This window comes from Ahaetulla prasina, chromosome 7 (assembly GCF_028640845.1).
Source record: "Ahaetulla prasina isolate Xishuangbanna chromosome 7, ASM2864084v1, whole genome shotgun sequence".
NCBI classification, from domain to species: domain Eukaryota; kingdom Metazoa; phylum Chordata; class Lepidosauria; order Squamata; family Colubridae; genus Ahaetulla; species Ahaetulla prasina.
The window spans coordinates 96,180,645-96,200,276 of NC_080545.1; the positions used below are offsets into that span (position 1 = coordinate 96,180,645).

The following is a 19,632-nucleotide window of genomic DNA, read 5'->3' on the forward strand; positions in this document are numbered from 1 at the left end:
CCCTCCCCCTCCTTCCTTCCTTCCCTCCCTTTTCCTCTCCTTCCTTCCTTCCCTCCCCTTTTCTCTTCTTCCTTCCTTCCTTCCCTCCCTCCTTTCCCTTTCCTCTCCTTCCCTCCTTCCTTCCCTCCCTTTTCCTCTCCTTCCTCTCCTTCCTTCCTTCCCTCCCCTTTTCTCTCCTTCCTTCTGTCCTTCCTTCCTTCCCTCCCTCCTTTCCCTTTCCTCTTCTTCCCTCCTTCCTTCCTTCCTTCCCTCCCTTTTCCTCTCCTTCCTTCCTTCCCTCCTTCCTTCCTTCCCTCCCTCCCTTCCCTTTCCTCTCCTTCCCTCCTTCCCTCCCCTTTTCTCTCCTTCCTTCTGTCCTTCCTTCCTCCTCCTTCCTCCTTCCTTCTTCCTCCTTCCTTCCTTCCTTCCCTCCCTTTTCCTCTCCTTCCTTCCTTCCCTCCTTCCTTCCTTCCCTCCCTCCCTTCCCTTTCCTCTCCTTCCCTCCTTCCTTCCTTCCCTCCCTCCCTTCCCTTTCCTCTCCTTCCCTCCTTCCTTCCTTCCCTGCCCTTTCCCATGTTGCATGGATGTGTTCTTTTTTTTTTTCCCTGCCCACCCTTGTATGTTTTGTGTTGATTCAGGCCCGAAGCCTGCGTGATTCAGAGCGGATTTTACGAGAAGGACCAGTTGAAATCTCCTGTGTGAAGGAGGAGCCGCTCAGCCCTTCTGTGCCCCCAACAAGCAGAAAAGGTATTTCATTTTATTAGTCCGTTTTCCTAGTTAGCAGAATTTTTTCCTTACCTCTGGCCCTATACAGGTAGTCCTTAACTTACGACCACAAGTGAGCCCAACATTTCTTTTGCTAAGTGAGAAACGTGCTCCGTGAGTTTTGCCCGTTTTACGACCTTTGTTAAGCGGATCACAGCAATTCCTAAGTTAGTAACACGGTAACACAGTTGTTAAGTGAATCTGGCTTCCCCATTGATTTTGCTTGTTGGGAGGGGATCACTTGAGCGACCCCCGGGACATTGTGACCATCATAAATATGAGTCCGTTGCCAAGCGTCTGAATTTTGATCGCATGGCCATGGGGATGCTGCAATGGTTGTAAGTGTGAAAAATTGGTCATAAGTCGCTTTATTCACGTTTGTGACTCCGAACGGCCGTTAAATGAAGTCGAGAATTACCTGTATGTTGTAAGTCGAGGACTACCTGTATGTTGACTTTAATTAAATCACACACACACATACGCCTAGCAAACCAGCATGACAGACTGAGGAATTCTGGGAGTTTGTCAGAGTATATTCATAGGGCATAGCAACAGGTCAGTCATTGAGGGCTGTTTGGTAACTGAAACATTGTATTTGTTGTATGGGGCCATAAGAGACAGTTTGGAGCCTGGGCGTGGCTTAACTGCTCTGTATATAAGCTTGAGGGCAGTAGCTTCTCCATTTTGCCTCCTCCCTTTTGTGCTTCCATTTGGTACTTGCTATTTCTCTTTACAACGTGAAAAAAACCTACAATGGTATTGTATGTAAAAGACATTTTCTTATGTAGTTGAATCCTGCAGAATTATTTAATTGTGTCCGATTGTGTGTGCTGCAACAAACTCTGACAGAGTTGAAGTCCACCACAACTCTTAAAGTTACTAAGTTTGGAGATTCCTTGTGTAGTATCATGTCGCATGATTTTATGCCTTAAAGGATGGAATGAAATGTGGTTTTTTTTTAAAAATGAGTATATTTCAACACGAATGCCCTGGAATTTTTTTATAGAACCACAAGGAATTTCCTGGGAATCGCCAGCAGATGACCTCCCGGTTTCTGATTCTCCAGTAGAACTGGAACTGAGGAAAGACGTTCAAGTCGAATTGCCAAAATTAACCATCAATGATTTTTACTTGCACAGAATACTGGGGAAAGGAAGTTTTGGCAAGGTAAGGTGATAGCGAGGAGAAAAAGAAAGTTGATTTTTAAATTACGCAGCAGGGCGTGTATAGTCATTTTCATAGTTCTTGTTATGTCCCCCTCCCCACTGCACAGAGCAAACGCAAGACGCATATCTCCCAGTCTTTTTATTTGCTACAGACCTGATTTTCTTCAGCTGAGGAAATACTTGCCAAGTTCTGAGTCCGTTATCTCGTATCCAAGATCCGTTGCCAAAACTCACTGACAAAGTCCTTTAACCCTCCAATAACCGAGCTGCAGTGCACCCTTGGTAGTTTTTTGTCCGTCACAAGGGCCACATGGCAGCTCCACCCACTTTTATACCCTGTGGGGTGTGGCTCAGTGACTCAGCAATCTCTGAGCCTGCCACACCTTTTCCTCTGCTGCGCACACTTATCCTTATGTCACTGCATCGGATCTACCCAGGATTGATCGTCAACAGCTGGGACTTGAGGCGTTGCCAGGGAGGGGGAGGAGGGTGCAGGAGAGGGAGACCTTGTCAGCTCCTCCTCCTGGCCTGCAGCTGGAACTTGGGGCGATGCCAGCGAGGAGGGTCCTGGCGAGGGAGGCCTTGCTGGCTCCTCTCCCTCACTTTCTGAGTCACTCTCCTCCATGGGAACAGGCTCGGGGGCCAGAGTCACAACAATTCTGTCCTTTTCACTCCAAAATCCTCATTTCCTTCACTCTTGCTACTTGTATGAAGGGGTAGCTGGAGAGCTGCTAAGCCACCATTCCTCTGTTATATTGAAAAGACCCTCTGAAACAACAGCCAAATTTCCTGCCAATCGGAAGCCAGTTCTCTCATAAACTCAGAGTTGAGGTGAAATATACAAAAAGTCCACTTTTGCCATGATTTCAAACCATTCCTGGCCCAGAAGTAATTTGACTCCGCTGCTAAATATAGATAGTCCTCGACTTACAAACACAATGGAGCCCAAAAGTTCTATTGCTAAGAGAGAGAGAGTTATTAACTGAGGTTGGTTTATTTATTTATTTATTTATTTATTTATTTATTTATTTATTTATTAGATTTATATACCGCCCTTCTCCCAAAGGACTCAGAGCGGTTCACAGCCAGATAAAAACAAGATTACAAAAATTAAGAAACCGGGCCGGTTTAGCTCACGCTGGTAAAGCCTGTTATTAAGAACACAGTAGCCTGCAATTACTGCAGGTTCGAGCCCGGCCCAAGGTTGACTCAGCCTTCCATCCTTTATAAGGTAGGTAAAATGAGGACCCAGATTGTTGGGGGGGCAATAAGTTGACTTTGTAAAAATATACAAATAGAATGAGACTATTGCCTTATACACTGTAAGCCGCCCTGAGTCTTCGGAGAAGGGCGGGGTATAAATGTAAACAAAAAAAATATATTAAAAAACCAAATTCAATTAGGCCGAAAGATAAAAGAATAATAAAACCATATTAAAACCAAACTTTAAAATACGTTAGGCCAGCCCTGCACGATAAAACAAAAAGGTTTTGCCCCATTTTTACGACTTTTCAGGCCACGGTTATTAAATGAATCACTGCAGTTCTTAAGATAGTGTGATGGTTAAAAGTCTCAAGAGATTCTCAGTCATCCAGGTCGTGGTTGTCCCGAAAGTGCTTTTTCAAGAGGCAACTGGACTTTCTTGGGTTTTTTTTTCTTCTTTGAAGACGTTTCACTTCCTCATCCAAGAAGCTTCTTCAGCTCTGACTGGATGGTGGAGAATGGAAAGATTTATATTCCTTGCAGACAGCCGGTCATTTGCATCTTTTTAGAGAGTCATTGAAGCACTTCTGAGCGGACCATGTGACCCTGGGACACTGCAACCATCATAAATATGAGTCTGTTGTCAGTTGCATCTGAATTTTAATCACGTGCCAACAGTCACGTGAAAAATGATCATGTCACTTTTTTGAGTGCTGTTATAATTTCCAACGGTCACTAAAATGAACGGTTGTAAGTCGAGGATTAACTGTAGACCTAACATAACAGTCTGTACAGATCCACAACTGATTGCAAACTGATACAAAGCCCTCCGACCCGTAGGTGTGAATTATCTTCCGACCAGGGGTGAAATGCTCCCAGTTTGGACCGGATCGCCCAATCCGGTAACGATGGTGGCGGGTGGTTCGGAGAACTGGTAGCAAAAATCCCTGCCCCCCGTCCATGCCCATCTGAGCCGCATGATCATCAGAGGTTGTTTTTTCTTTTACTTTTAAAAGCATTTTTTCTTCGGCCGAAAAAATGCTTTTAAAAGTTAAAAAAAAAGCCTCTGACGATCGTGCAGCTCAGCTGGGATCGTCAGAGGCTTTTAAAAGCATTTTTTCTACAACCTCATTGGACGAAGATGTTCTGTCTCCTTCCCCACTTTGGAGCAACGAGCTGGCCTTCAGCCAGTGGATTCATGGCTCTTATCAGTCCTGGCAGAGAAATCGCAGCTGCCTGCCAAAGTTCAAACAAATGACTCACAGAGTAAGACTTTCAGCTCTCTTTGAAATGGTTCAGCTAATTTTTGCTTCCTTTGGAGTGAGAGCAGTCCCAAAGCTCCTTATATATCCTGTGGGGTGGGGCTCCTGCCCCACCCTTCCCCCTTTTTAAAAAAAAATTGCATTTATATCCCACCCTTCTCCGAAGACTCAGGGCGGCTTACACTATGTTAGCAATAGTCTTCATTCTATTTGTATATTTATATACAAAGTCAACTTATTGCCCCCAACAATCTGGGTCCTCATTTTACCTACCTTATAAGGATGGAAGGCTGAGTCAACCTTGGGCCTGGTGGGACTAGAACCTGCAGTAATTGCAGGCAGCTGCTGTTAATAACAGACTGCATTAGCAGTCTGAGCCACAGAGGCCCCTTTGCTGACCCCGCCTCTCTAATCTTCTGAAGCGCGGGTCGATCCAAGCTTGATTATTATTATTATCAGCTGGGTCTGAAGGCGTAGCCTGAGGAAGGGAGGAATCAGGGGATGACGGCCTCATTACGTCCTCTGACTGGTCTGGTTCTGGCTCCTGGAGCCGGGCCAAAGGAATCGGTGCTCCTGAGGTAAGCCTTACTGGCCCTTCCCCCTCACTTTCGGGCATGGGGCCTGGTTCGGGGGCTGGAGCCACAACAGAAAAGGTTGTAGAAAAAATGCTTTTAAAACTAAAGAAAAAAAAAGTTGGCCATGCCTACCCAGTCACATTACCCACCCACCCCCACCAAGCCACCCCCATAGAACCGGTAGTAACAAATTTTACATTTCACCCCTGCTTCCGACGTTTGTGACTTTGCTCGTCTCACCTGCTCCTTGATGTGTGTGTGTGTGTGTTGTTGTTGTTTTGCTCCAGGTTTTCCTCGTCGAGCTCAAAACCACAAACCAGTTTTTCGCCATGAAAGCCCTGAAGAAAGAAGTGGTTCTGATGGACGATGACGTGGAATGTACTATGGTGGAGAAGCGTGTCCTCTCGCTGGCTTGGGAGCACCCATTTCTCACCCACGTCTTCTGTACTTTCCAAACTAAGGTTAAAAAGATACATGAATCAATCAATCAGCCACTTTGTCCAAATAACACAGGTGCTGCCTCTCTAGAGCAGTGATGCTTAACCGTTTCCGGACTGAGTGCCAAAGCGCGTGCGCGTGAGTGAATGTGCGTGTGTGGGCCCAAACCAGTGGTGGGTGTCATGTCCCACTCCTCCTCTGACAGCCGGGTCGGGGAAGTCTGTATCAAGCGTGGCCACAAAGCCTCTGCAGCTTTGCCAAAGTTCTGTTAGAGTTCTCAGGGCAGGCAGGAGTCCAAGGTGTGACTTCAGCAATCCAGATTAGATTTTGCCTGACTCAAAGAATGCCAGAAAGCAGATCCTTTATATAGGCCGTGGGGTGTGGCTCCATGACTCAGCACTTATCCAGGCCTGCCCCTCCCTTCCTTTTGCTGACGCCGCCTCTCCATTCTCCGGAAGCGTGGATCTATCCACTGCATCGTTTCGTCCCCAGCTGCCGGCAATTCGTGGCTGGCTTCAGGCGCACATGCTATCGGGGGGAGGTTTGTTTGCTCGGTCTGTCCGGGCATGGTGCCAGGACTGGGGGCTGGAGGCATGCCAGGCCATTCGTCTTCATTATCAGTCTCTGGCTGAGATAGCAGAAGATGAGAGGGGCCCGGCTGCGGAGAGGGGGGCAGGCGAGGCACAACAGTGGGATTCAAGTAATTTAACAACTGGTTCTCTGCCATAATGATTTCTTCCAACAACCAGTTTGCCAAACTGCTCAGAAAGTTAACAACCGGTTTTCCCGAAGTGGTGCGAACTGGCTGAATCCCACCACTGGCCCAAACCCCTAAAATGCAATGCACACATGACCCTGTGCATGCGCGCTGTCCCCCCCACCGCATCAGTGGTGGGTTGCCCCCGGTTCGGACCGGTTCTATAGAACCGGTAGTAAAACCGGCGGGAGGCTCCGCCCACTGACCCGAACGTCATCAAAAGTGATCGGTGCAATTTAGATTTCTCCCTATTAATTTTTAAGCCTGCCACGATGCCAAATTCTTCTAATTTTTTTAATCAATTTGGGGCCTGATTTTAAGGGTTCCTCGATTATCAAAACCGTATCATCAGCAAAGGCTTGCAATTTGTACTCCTCGTTTTTTTTATTTTCAATCCTTTTATCTCCCGCTCTTCCCTAATTTTTTTTTAAGAGTGGCTCCAATGATGGTATAAAGAGAAGTGGGGAGAGTGGACACCCCTGTCTTACACCTTTTGTTATTTCAAATTTATCTGTTGTATCTTGATTAATAATTAACCCTTGCAGTTTGCTTTGAATACATTTTTTCAATCATTTTTTTCAAACACGGATCCGCATTCCGTTTTTTTTAATTTGTTGTATCATAAATCTCCAATTCAAATTATCAAAAGCTTTTGGGACATCAAGGAAAACCAGTGAAACTTGTTTCTCTGGGTGTACTTCGTAATACTCTAATATGTCAATTATAAAGTGACCAGATTTCAGCGATGGCAAAGCAGGACACCATTGACCGGTGGGGGGGGCGCTGCACATGCGCGCTGAGTCTCGCCACCTGGCTGAAGGAGGAGGAGCGGCTGCTGCTTCTCGGCTCTTCCAGGCAGGCTCGGCTCTCCTTAGCTCTCCTCTCGGCTCTTCCAGGCAGGCTCGGCTCTCCTCGGCTCTCCTCTCGGCTCTTCCAGGCAGCGGGCGATCTCGCGCCCCCTTCTCTGCCACTCCCCCTTCTCCGCCTCCTCCTCCTCCTCTTGCGTTGCCGCCTCCCATTTTCAGAATGGAAGTGGGGGAAAAATCGGGACTTTTTTGAAATGCCGCGGGACGCAGGACAAATTATTAAAAAGCGGGACTGTCCCGCCAAAAGCAGGACGTCTGGTCACTATAGTCAATTATGGTCCGGGTATTATTTTTAATTTGTCAAACCAGGCAGGAAGCCATTTTGATCCGGGTGTATATATTTATCTAAAATGGTTTTTAACCTTTCCGCAATAATTGACATGCATATTTTATAATCGGAATTCAACAAAGCTTCTGCGCATGCGGGCACAATGCGAACCGGTAGTAAAGTCATTCTTTTGTCCCTTGCTAGGAGAACCTCTTCTTTGTAATGGAGTACCTCAATGGCGGAGATCTGATGTTCCATATTCAGAACTGCCATAAATTTGAAATGGACCGAGCAAGGTGAGGTGGGCCTGGTTTTCTCAAATTCAATGGGAGAGAATATTTGTAGCTCAAGGTGGAACTGTCCGGTCCTTGGTGCTCTCTGAGATTGGTTGTTTTCTTGCCGACCAGAGTGGGTTTCAGCAGGTTCTGACTAGTTCTGGAGAACTGGTAGCGGATATTTTGAGTAGTTCCGAGAACCGGTAGTAAAAATTCTGACTGGCTCCGCCCCCATCTAGTCTCTGCCTCCTGAGTCCCAGCTGATTGGGAGGAAATGGGGATTTTGCAGTAACCTTCCTCTGGATTGGGGAGGGAATGGAGATTTTACAGTGTCCTTCCCCTGCCACGCCCACCAAGCCACACTCGCGGAACCGATCGTAAAAATTCTGACTGGCCCCGACCCCATCTATTCTCTGCCTCCCGAGTCCCAGCTGTTCAGGAAGAAATGGGGATTTTGTAGCATACTTCCCCTGGAGTGGGGAAGGAACGGAGATTTTGCAATATCCTTCCCCTGGAGTGCAGCGGGAATGGAGAGTTTACAGTATCCTTCCCCTGCCACGCCCACCAAGCCACACTCGCAGAACCGGTCGTAAAAATTCTGACTGGCCCCGCCCCCATCTATTCTCTGCCTCCCGAGTCCCAGCTGTTCAGGAAGAAATGGGGATTTTGTAGCATACTTCCCCTGGAGTGGGGAGGGAATGGAGATTTTGCAATATCCTTCCCCTGGAGTGCAGCGGGAATGGAGAGTTTACAGTATCCTTCCCCTGCCACGCCCACCAAGCCACACCCACAGAACCGGTCGTAAAAATTCTGACTGGCCCCGCCCCCATCTATTCTCTTGCCTCTGAGTCCCAGCTGATCGGGAGGAAATGGGGATTTTGCAGTAACCTTCCTCTGGATTGGGGAGGGAATGGAGATTTTACAGTGTCCTTCCCCTGCCACGCCCACCAAGCCATGCCCACCAAGCCATGCTACACCCACCAAGCCACACCCACAGAACCGGTAGTAAAAAAATTGGAAACCCACCACTGTTGCAGATCTTTTACTACCCAACTATGTAACATCTTCAGTACTAGTAGGGAAGTAGGGTTTACTTTCAATTTATATTCTAGTGGCTTGTCCTATCAATTTTGGTTGGAATGGGTTTTGGGGGGGGGTTCTTTGATTGGGCTGTTTATTGTCAGCTTGTTTGGCAGTTCCTTGATTGGGGGTATTGTTTACTTGCTCGTTAGTCTGATATTAATCTTGGAGTTAATCAATGCTCATCTGGATACTTATTACTGGTCGGGAGGTGTTTTGGTCTTTTTGTTTCCCTTTTGGGCCTGTGAATTGCCTCTTTTGCATAATATATAGATAATGTTTATGTCTATGTGTCTGTTGATGGCCAATTTGTCAGGGTGCCAACCTTCCAGGAAGGAATTCTGTAGCCTTTTTGGACCTCTGCTTGGTCTAGGATGGTCCCAATTTCCTACTTGAAACTATGCTTAAGTCTGTGATAGGTTGTGAAATTAAAAGAGGTCTTCTGACTGCTAGTCGGCATTCATAGATGGGTTTTTTTATTTTTATTTTTTTTATTTTATTTTGTCACAACAGTATACACAAACAATTGTCATAGATAAAACAACATGTATTGAAGAAAATATATAAGTAAAAATATGCATCAATAATATTAATTTGATATAATGAAGGGAACAATAGGACAGGAACGGTAGGCACTATTGTGCTCTTATGCACGCCCCTTATAGTTCTCTTAGGAATGGGGTGAGGTCAATAGTAGACAGTTTTTGGTTGAAGATTTTGGGATTTTGAGTAGAGACTATGGAGTCAGGTAGTGAGTTCCAAGCATTAACAACTCTGTTACAGAAGTCATATTTTCTGCAATCAAGATTGAAGCGGTTAATGTTTAGCTTGAATCTATTTTTTGCTCTTGTAATATTGCGATTGAAGCTGAAGTAGTCTTTTATAGGAAGGATATTGCTATAGATGATTTTGTGTGTTAAACACAGGTCATGTCGGAGTCGACGGAGTGGTAAGTTTTCTAATCCCAGGATTTCAAGTCTGGTGGCATAAGGTATTTTGTTGTTTTCGGAGGAGTGAAGGACTCTTCTAGTGAAATATTTCTGGACTCGTTCTATTGTATTTATGTCAGAGATGAGGTATGGGTTCCAGACGGATGAGCTGTATTCAAGAATAGGTCTGGCAAATGTTTTGTATGCTCTGGTTAGTAGTGTAGAGTTTTTAGAAAAGAAGCTGCGTAGAATTAGTTTTACAACTCTTAGGGCCTTTTTTGCTATGTAGTTGCAGTGGGCTTTGGCATTAAGGTTCTGCCAGCCTTCTGTTTGGAGCAAAATCTATCTGTGTGGTTGCTACGAGTCAACAATGACTTGATGGAACATAATCAACCAACCAACATAAATTTATGTACTTTTATTAAATTCTCAATAGACTGACAGCACACTAAGCTGTGTGCCTGTAACAATAACCTCCTGTTCTGACCTAGGCTTCCTGAGACAGTAAAAAGCACACAGTTAGTCCCCAAAACCCTCTTTTTATTTCAATGGCTGTGAATTCCGTTCGTTCGCAGCCCGTGATGAGTCACAAATAGTTTGTAAGGAATCCGACAGAAGTCTGCCACAGTCCTTCGGGATAAGGCTGATAAGCACCCACCTTTAACTCCCTTGCCTAATTGGCAATTAGCTTTGCAAGGCTACACAGAACACAGAGTCAAAACAGAGCTTCAGAATTTAAACCGACCAGAACGAACAACGTTGCTTCCTGCAAAGGCTCACGTGCCTTTGCTCCTCCTTTATGTCTTATGGGAGGGGCCAATCATCTCCAAGCCTTACTCCCGAGTCACCCCTTTTGTCTTAACTGTTCTTGCCTTCTGGCAGCTCTGCGCCTGCATGCACTGGGAACAGGCTCCCCCTGTTCCTCTGCCTCGCTGACGTCAGACTCTGGAGGCTCCGGAGTCAGCACATAACTCCCAGATGTCCCTGGCCCCATCTCTGCCTCTGACGCAGAGCCCTCGTCCGAGCCTTTCCCATACTCCAGGACTGGCCCATGTTCCTCCCCAGCCTCCTCACTGTCCGAGTCTGCTGCTAGCTCCGCAGGCCGTCGGCAGACCACAGCACCTCCATCTTGACCTTTTGATGTACCTACCGAGGGACAAGCCTTTGTTAGAACCTCATTTCTATTCTGTGGTTTCACTATTCGATTGAGTAGACAAATAGAAACGACAACAAATCTTATTATTAATAATGAAATATCATTGTTCGTATCATCTGAGCCAGCCAGCAAAATTCTTCTTTGGTTCTTGTTGTGATAAAAGAAGTGTCTCCACATTTTACAGGTTCTATGCTGCTGAAATTATTTGTGGGCTGCAGTTCCTTCATTCCAAAGGCATCATATACAGGTAGGGATTATTTTTTTAAAAAAAATCGTGAAATTTTGCGAGTTCCAAATAAAAGATCAGTGTTCTGTCTCCTTCCCCACTTCAGATTAACGAGCTGGCCTTCAGCCAGTGGATTCATGGCTCTTATTAGTCCTGGCAGAGAAATCGCAGCTGCCTGCCAAAGTTCAAACAAATGACTCACGTAGCAAGACTCTCAGCTCTTTTTGAAACGGTTCAGCTAAACTTTTGCTTCCCGTGGAGTGAGAGCAGTCCCAAAGCTCCTTATATAACCTGTGGGGTGGGGCTCCTGCCCCACCCTTCCCTTTGATGAAGCCGCCTCTCTAATCTTCTGAAGCGCGGGTCAATCTAAGCTTGATTATTATTATTATCAGCTGGGTCTGAAGGCGTAGCCTGGGGAAGGGAGGAATCAGGGGATGATGGCCTCATTACCTCCTCCCACTGGCCTCGTTCTGGCTCCTGGAGCCGGACCAAAGGAATCGGTGCTCCCAAGGTAAGCCTTACCAGCCCTTCCCCCTCACTCTTGGAGTCACTTTCGGGCATGGGGCCAGGTTCGGGGGCTGGAGTCACAACAATCAGAGTACAGAGAACTTTGAGGGTTTCTGTGCCAGTTCTTCTCATTGTTGCCCAAATTTGGATCACACGATCATGGAGGGGGGATGCTGCAGCAGTCGTAAGTGTGAACAACGGCCATAAGTCACTTTTTTCAGTGACATTGCAACTTTGAATGGTCATTAAACTAATAGTTTTAAGTTAAGGGTTTCCTGTATTCTGTATGTTCTCCGCCTTGAGTTATAGTGGTATCTTGGTACTCAACTGTTTTGAAGTCATCGAATTTGGTACTCAATGAATTTTGACACAAAAATTTTGTCCAGGTACTCATTGTTTGATTGGTACTCAACGCACAAGCTACATGTCAGGGTTCCAACAGATGCCCTAATTAAATCATGAGCCTCGAGCCAAGCTTCAAAAGAAATCCAGTTATTTATTAGGAGCTTCGTGTTGGCATGTTTCAAGTGAAGCCAACCCTAACCCCACATAATTTACAACCCAGGCATGACCCTGTTTTTCCCCCTCCCCCCAGGATGTGTCATCAGTCACATTCACCAATGGAGCAATTTCGCGGGTTGTAGAGATCGCTCCCCACCGGCTGCTGTGGGTAACCCTGGGAGACAGCCTTGAGAGAGATATGCCTGGAATGTGCATTTGTTTTTTGGCTGCCATGGTGCTTCGCCGTTTCCCATCCCCCTTCCCTGTGGCCAGGGATGCTTTGCGAGTTGACACTACAACTTGTCAATGTTGGCTGCCTTGTGATTCACTACATTATTCCTTATGGGAAAAATTTGTTTGGTGCTCATCGTTTTTGGTACTCATCATGCCTCCCAGAAGCATTAACAAGGAGTACCGAGATATCGCTCTACTTGCAAAAAAAAAAGAATAAAGGTGGGATATAAATTAAATAAATAAATAGATTTTAGGAGCAGGGAATTGCAGCCACAATGGATTGGGGGATTGGAGAAGACTAAGTTAAGTTACCCCCAAAAAGGGATTTTTGAAGGAATAGAGCTAACCCTTCATCCTCTTTCAGAGACCTCAAGCTTGATAATGTTCTCCTTGACAAAGAAGGCCACATCAAGATCGCCGACTTTGGCATGTGCAAAGAGAACATGGTAGGCAACGCTAAAACCAGCACCTTCTGCGGGACGCCGGATTATATTGCCCCCGAGGTAGGTGGGCGTGGGCCTTTGTTCGTCCAAAATAAAAGAACATATAAAGAACGGTTGCTGGAATTGGGTATGTCTAGTTTAGTGAAGAGAAGGGCCAAGGGTGACATGATAGCAGAGTTCCAGTATCTCAGGGGCTGTCCCAAAGAAGAGGGAGTCTAGCTATTCTCCAAAGCACCTGAGGGCAGGACAAGAAGCAATGGGTGGAAACTAATCAAGGAGAGAAGCAACTTAGAACTAAGGAGAAACTTCCTGACACTTAGAACGATGATTCAATGAAATGGCTTGTATTCAGAAATTGTGGGAACTTAAAACTTATTTATTTCGTATGGCTGGACTAGCCTGATTTTTATCTTTATTTGATGGGTTTTTAAAGTTTTGTGATTTTATGGGGGAGTATGTTATTTTAACATTTGGGCATTTAAATTAGTTTTTTAAGGGATGTTTTTAATTATTGTGTGTATTTGTATTTTATCTGCCTGTTCACCGCCCTGAGTCCTTCGGGAGAAGGGTGGTATACAAATTAAAATATTATTATTATTATATTATTATTATCATTGGAGAGTTTAAAGAGGAGATTGGACAACAATTTGTCCAGAATGGTATAGGGTATCCTCCTCAAGCAGTGGGTTGGACTAGAAGACCTCCAAGGGCCCTTCCAACTCTGATGTTCTATGTTCTAAAACATGTCCCATCATTCTTGAGAACGATGGCTGTGTGCTTAGTACACAATGTACAACAATTGTGTAACTGGCTTGATTCCAGAGGTAGTGGGTACTACATCACTGGAGGTTTTTAAGAAGAGATTGGACAACAATTTGTCCAGAATAGTATAGGGCAGGGGTCTCCAACCTTGGCAACTTTAAGACTTGTGGACTTCAACTCTGGAACTCTGGGAGTTGAAGTCCACAAGTCTTAAAGTTGCCAAGGTTGGAGACCCCTGGTACAGGGTCTCCTGCTTGAGCAGGGGGTTGGACTAGAAGACCTCCAAGGCCCCTTCCCACTCTGTTATTCTGTTAAATGTATTGAGCTCATAAATCGGAATCTGAGATTCAGAAAGAATCAGGAGGAGAAAGAAGGTGTTTGAGAATCCTTCAAAATTTGGGCCATTTGTTACTGAAAATCTCAGGAGATTTTTATTAACCTCTTGCTGGATTCAGCATTGTTTCACGAGACCCTGCAGGATTTAATTGTGAAAAACATACAAGATTTGGACAAATTGGAGAGGGTGTGTGTGTGTGGTTTGGGATCGCGCGGCTGTTCCATCGTCACCACTGTTAAGTCTAGCATTGCACTCTAGACAGGTAGTCCTTGACTTACGACCACAATTAAGCCCAAAATTTCTGTTCCGAAACACGACGGTGGTTAAGCGAGTTTTGCTCCGTATTTATTTATTTATTTATTTATTTATTTATTTATTTATTTATTTATTTATTTATTTATTTATTTATTTATTTATTTATTTTGTCAAATACATATTAGATAATATATATAAGTTTAAGCATGAATTGAATACATAAAATGAATACAATTAAAGGGAACATTAGGACAGGGACGGTAGGCACGCTGGTGCTCTTATGCACGCCCCTTACAGACCTCTTAGGAATGGGGTGAGGTCAACAGTAGACAGTCTTAGGTTAAAGTTTTGATGATTTTGGGATGAGACCACGGAGTCTGGTAGTGCATTCCAGGCATTAACAATTCTGTTACTGAAATCATATTTTCTGCAATCAAGATTGGAGCGGTTCATTTTAAGTTTGAATCTATTGTGTGCTCGTGTATTGTTGTGGTTGAAGCTGAAGTAGTCTTCGACAGGAAGGACATTGTAGCAGATGATTTTATGAGCTATGCTCAGGTCATAGCAAAGGTGGCGTGGTTCTAAATTTTCTAAACCCAGAATTTCAAGTCTGGTGGCATAAGGTATTTTCTTGCGATCAGAGGAGTGGAGGACTCTTCTTGTGAAATATTTCTGGACGCGCTCAATTGTATTTAGGACCTTTCTTGCCACAATTATTAAGGGAATCACAGCAGTTCACTTAAAATCCACTTAACAACCAGGTCATTAACTCAAGAACTTGCAAGGATTCAAACCCAATTTTATTGGGTTAAAATTTTATTGGATTATTTATATTTTAATATTTTAATTTGTTTTAAATCTGGCCACTTTATAATATGTTTGTTTTAATTTCTTTTAATGTTGATATTGTGACTTTTTACTTGGCTGTACACCGCCCTGAGTCCTTCGGGAGAAGGGCGGTATAAAAATTGAATAAAATAAATAAAAAAATAAAAATAAAAAAATAAAAAATAAATAAATAAATAAATAAATAAATAAATAACAGAGCTGGAAGGGACTTTGGAGGTCCTCTAGTCCATCCCCCTGCTCAGCCAGGAGACCTATGCTAGGGATTCGAACCGCCGACCTGCCGACCTGTCTGACCGACAAGCTCCGCGTCTGAGCCACTGAGCCACCTAGCCAAGCTCACTTAACAACTTAGCAACGGTGGCAAGAAAGATCGTGAAAGGGGGACAAAATTCACTTAGCAGCTGTCTTGCTTAGCGGCAGCAATATGGAGCCCAATTGTGGCCGTGTGTCGAGGACTTAAAGTGTGCAACGTCCTTCTTTTAAGCTTCCTTTTGTTTGTTTTTCAACTCTCCCTTTCCCCCCCCCCCCGTGGCAGATTCTTCTTGGGCAGAAATACAACATGGCCGTTGATTGGTGGTCCTTCGGGGTCCTTCTGTACGAGATGCTGATTGGCCAGTCCCCCTTCCACGGCCAGGATGAAGAACAGCTCTTCCAGTCCATCCGCATGGACAGCCCATTCTACCCCCGCTGGCTTGACAAAATTGCAAGGGACCTCTTAGTAAAGGTGAGGTTGGGAGATTCCACTACACCAGAACAGGGGTGTTTCCAGTTTGAATATCCCGTCCATCCGGTTTTGGTCGCCACGATGTAAAAAAGATGTGGAGACTCTAGAAAGAGTGCAGAGAAGAGCAACAAAGAGGATGAGGGGACTGGAGGCTAAAACATACGAAGAACGGTTGCAGAAACTGGGTATATCCAGTTTAATGAAAAGAAGGACTAGGGGTGACATGATAGCAGAGTTTCAATTTTTGAGGCACTACCACAAAGACGAGGGACTCAAGCTATTCTCCAGATACAGATGAACAGCGTTAGAAGGGACCTTGTAGGTCATCTAGTCCAACCCCCAACCCTCCACCCAAGCAGACCCTACACCAACCTGGTCCCTACCGCCCACTACTGGGCGTTCCAGCTTTCATGGTGGGCAGTAGGGGTTTTGTCCGATACTGAAGCACTTTCCTTTTTTTTTAATTTAATTTAATTTTTAATTTAATTAATTTTAATTTTAAATTTAAAAAAAATTTTCATAGCATTATTTAAAAACCTTTTCATAAAATGTTCACACAATTCCCCATGACAATTTAAATTTCTGAAAATATATTATTTGTATCGCCCGCGCATAAGTTTAGTTCACATTACATAAGTGAAACTAAATGGTGCTATAGTGCGACTGCAAACAAGAGCCTCGTCCCAGAATAGCTCGCGCATCTCCCCCCAAACCGGTGGGCGGTTAGAAAATTTTACTATTAACAGAGATACAAAAGTGGGCGGTAGGTATAAAAAGGTTGACTACCCCTGGCCTCCACCATATCTGACAGATGGCAGTCCAAAGCACCTGAAAGACAGGATAAGAAGCAATGGGTGGAAACTAATGAAGGAGAAAAGCAACCTAGAACTAAGAATAATTTTTCCTGACAATGAGAATAGTTAACCAGTGGAACGACTTGCCTCCAGAAGTTGCAAATGCTCCAACACTGGAAATTTTTAAGAAGAGACTGGACAGACACTTGTATGAAAGTGGCTATCCAGTGATGGCGAACCTATGGCAGGCGGGCCACAGGTGACACGCACTGCCCTCTCTGTGGGCACGCGAGCCGTCACCCCAGTTCAGCTCTGCTGCGGATGTGCACGTGCCTCCCACCAGCCAACTGGTCATCGGGTCTCTGCTGCACATGTGGGGGGTGCCTGTACGTGCATGTGGGGGTATCAAAAACACAGCAATTGTATAAGACGGGATAGCGCCGTGGTGGGTGGCAGGGCCCAGCCACTGGCTGTAACTACCGGTTTGTCTGAACCTTCATTTTTTTTTTATTTATTTGTCACAACAGTATATATAAGCATAAGCATGAAATAACTATACGATATATAAGCATAAATATAATCATAAGTCTGTAATAACTATATGAATTTGGATACAATCCAAGGGAACATTAGGACAGGAACGGTAGGCACGCTGGTGCTCTTATGCACGCCCCTTACAGACCTCTTAGAAATGGGGTGAGGTCAACGATAGATAGTTTTTGGTTAAAGCTTTGGGGATTTTGGGAAGAGACCACAGAGTCTGGTAGTGCATTCCAGGCATTAACAACTCTGTTGCTGTGCTCATGTATTGTTGGGATTGGAGCTGAAGTAGTCTTCAACAGGAAGGACGTTGTAACAGATGATTCTATGAGTTATACTCAGATCATGCCGAAGGCGGCGGAGTTCTAAATTTTCTAAACCCAGGATTTCAAGTCTGGTAGCATAAGGTATTTTGTTATATTCAGAGGAGTGGAGAACTCTCCTTGTGAAATATTTCTGGACACGCTCAATTGTATTAATGTCCGAAATGAGGTATGGGTTCCAGCCAGGTGAGCTGTATTCAAGAATTGGTCTAGCAAATGTCTTGTAGGCTCTGGTTAGTAGTGTAGTGTTTCTGGAGAAGAAGCTATGCAAGATTAGATTCACAACTCTTAAAGCCTTTTTTGCGATGTAGTTGCAGTGGGCTTTGTTACTTAGATCATTCGATATGAAAACTCCAAGGTCTTTAACGGGGTGGGGGTCATCTACAAGGTAATGTCCACTGAGCTTGTATTTACCTGTCTGAACCGGCTGAATCCCACCCCTGCCTTAAGATCAATTTTATCCATTTTCTTAACGCTTCAATCTTTTGATTTGTAGCTTTTCGTTCGAGAACCAGAGAGGCGGTTGGGAACCAGCGGGAATATCCGACAGCATGCCTTCTTTCAGGATATCACCTGGGAAGCTTTGGAAAGAAAAGAGATTGATCCGCCTTTCAAGCCTATCGTAGTGAGAATTGTTTCTTTGACTCTCTTCCTTTCTCTGAATAACTTCCTGAAAGCCACAGTTACTTTCATTTAATTTATTTGTGTGTTTATTCCATTCAGATAGCCCCTCTCCCAGTTACAGGTAGTTCTTGCCTTACAACTATTCCTTTAGCAAGCGTTCGAAGTTACAACAGGGCTTGCACAAAATTGGAAAGCAGAGGAAAATCCCTTTAGAGGGAGAAGTAATTAAGAAAATATTGGAATGTGCAGAAATGAATAGATTAACGTTGGTAATTAAAGAAAAGGAAGAATTGGAGTATTTTAAATTATGAGGGCAATTATATCAATGGTTAGTGAAGATTTAAGTTTAGTTAACCATAACCTTGGTAGATTTTTCTCATAACTGCAAACCCAACTCATCTATTTTTTTTCCATAAAAAAGTTTTATTTTTACAATCATATCAAACAGCTCATCCAATGTACAGTTATATACAATTAGTCGGGCTTGCCCAGTCACCACCCCCCTTTTTAACACTCTTCCCTCTTCTACCTTCTTTTACTTTCCAGACCTTCCTCTCCTTCTCTTATCTACATCCTCTCCTCCCTCCACCCTACACCTTCCTTCTCCCTCTTCTACCTCTCTTCCTTCCTCTTCTCCTCTTTCCTACCTCCTACTCTCTCCTCTTTTTTCCTTCCCCACCATTCTAAAATGGTAACTGGGCAGACCCGACCCTACATTAATTATATTTATACATCTTCAATAATCCCTGTACATTAACCATCACTCCATCTCTACCCTCAACCTCATCTATTTTTTCTTAATGCAAACCCACAACACGAGAATTTAATAACCAGGGTAAGTATCTGCAAATGCAGGCAGTGTGATGGTGTGTGAGAGTGGCTTACACGTGCATGCCACTTGATCGTGCAAATGCAGTGATGGTGAATATTTTGGGTTCGGCAGGCCAAAAATTTGGAAAATGCCTAATTTGACTCCCCTGGCATGTCACCCTCTCTCCCAAAAAAGAGAAACAATTCTTTACCTATTTATTTTTTAAAAAAAATATAAAAATAAAATTTGGTAAAAATTAAATATTTTCTTAAAAGCTTTAAAATTTAAATTTCTTTTTTTTAAAAAGCCCAACCCAGAGGTGGTATTCAGATGGTTTAGACCGGTTTGCCCGAACAGGTAGTGGAAATTGCAAATGGACTTGCTCACCCGCCCCAGCTTTATGCCATGCTATTTAGGCACATTTTTGAGGCCGGGCACATGTGCAGAAGGCACGCATGCCAGCAAGGCACATGCGCGGAAGGCTGGGCACATACGCGCATGAGAGAAAGTAAATGAATATCACCCCGGTCCAATCATATACGGTATGTGACTCCTGCCACATGCCACTTACTTTCAGGAAATGCTGTCTTTTGCAGAGGGGGGAGGAGAAGTTTCAAATAATTTTATTACATTTTACAAAACATACACATAAAAAAACCCCCCACAAATTGACAGTCAAGAGAAACGATAAAGAGTAAAAAAAGAACAGGGATAGAAGTATGAAGAAGTGTAAACTAAAAGAAAGAAAAATGTAAATATATACAAAGAATGACTTCCAGCTTCTTCTTCAAAGGATATTTTAAAAATGCTTACTTTTGATTCTTAATTTAAAACTATAACAATTCTTATTAGGGATCCCAACAGAAAACTATACAAATGATACACAATACTAAATACTACACATATTAACAGCAACACGTATAGCTTACGTGCAAAATTGGAAGAAGGAGAACCCTCCAACAGAAGATTTAATTAAGAAAATC

General features: G+C 44.2%; 1 protein-coding gene across 2 annotated transcripts in view; it reads left to right on the forward strand.

The window, feature by feature from the left end:
- PRKCQ (protein kinase C theta) overlaps nucleotides 1-19,632 on the forward strand; it is a 65,212-nt gene that overhangs the window by 40,768 nt on the left and 4,812 nt on the right. Inside the window, exons 10-17 of one of the 2 annotated variants that reach the window (XM_058190844.1) lie at nucleotides 618-726; nucleotides 1,751-1,911; nucleotides 5,238-5,411; nucleotides 7,484-7,575; nucleotides 10,904-10,966; nucleotides 12,552-12,690; nucleotides 15,369-15,557; nucleotides 17,711-17,839. In XM_058190844.1, the coding sequence (XP_058046827.1) occupies nucleotides 618-726; nucleotides 1,751-1,911; nucleotides 5,238-5,411; nucleotides 7,484-7,575; nucleotides 10,904-10,966; nucleotides 12,552-12,690; nucleotides 15,369-15,557; nucleotides 17,711-17,839 (1,056 nt within the window). The remainder of the gene's footprint in view (nucleotides 1-617; nucleotides 727-1,750; nucleotides 1,912-5,237; nucleotides 5,412-7,483; nucleotides 7,576-10,903; nucleotides 10,967-12,551; nucleotides 12,691-15,368; nucleotides 15,558-17,710; nucleotides 17,840-19,632) is intronic. The other variant, XM_058190845.1, reaches the window with a different exon arrangement.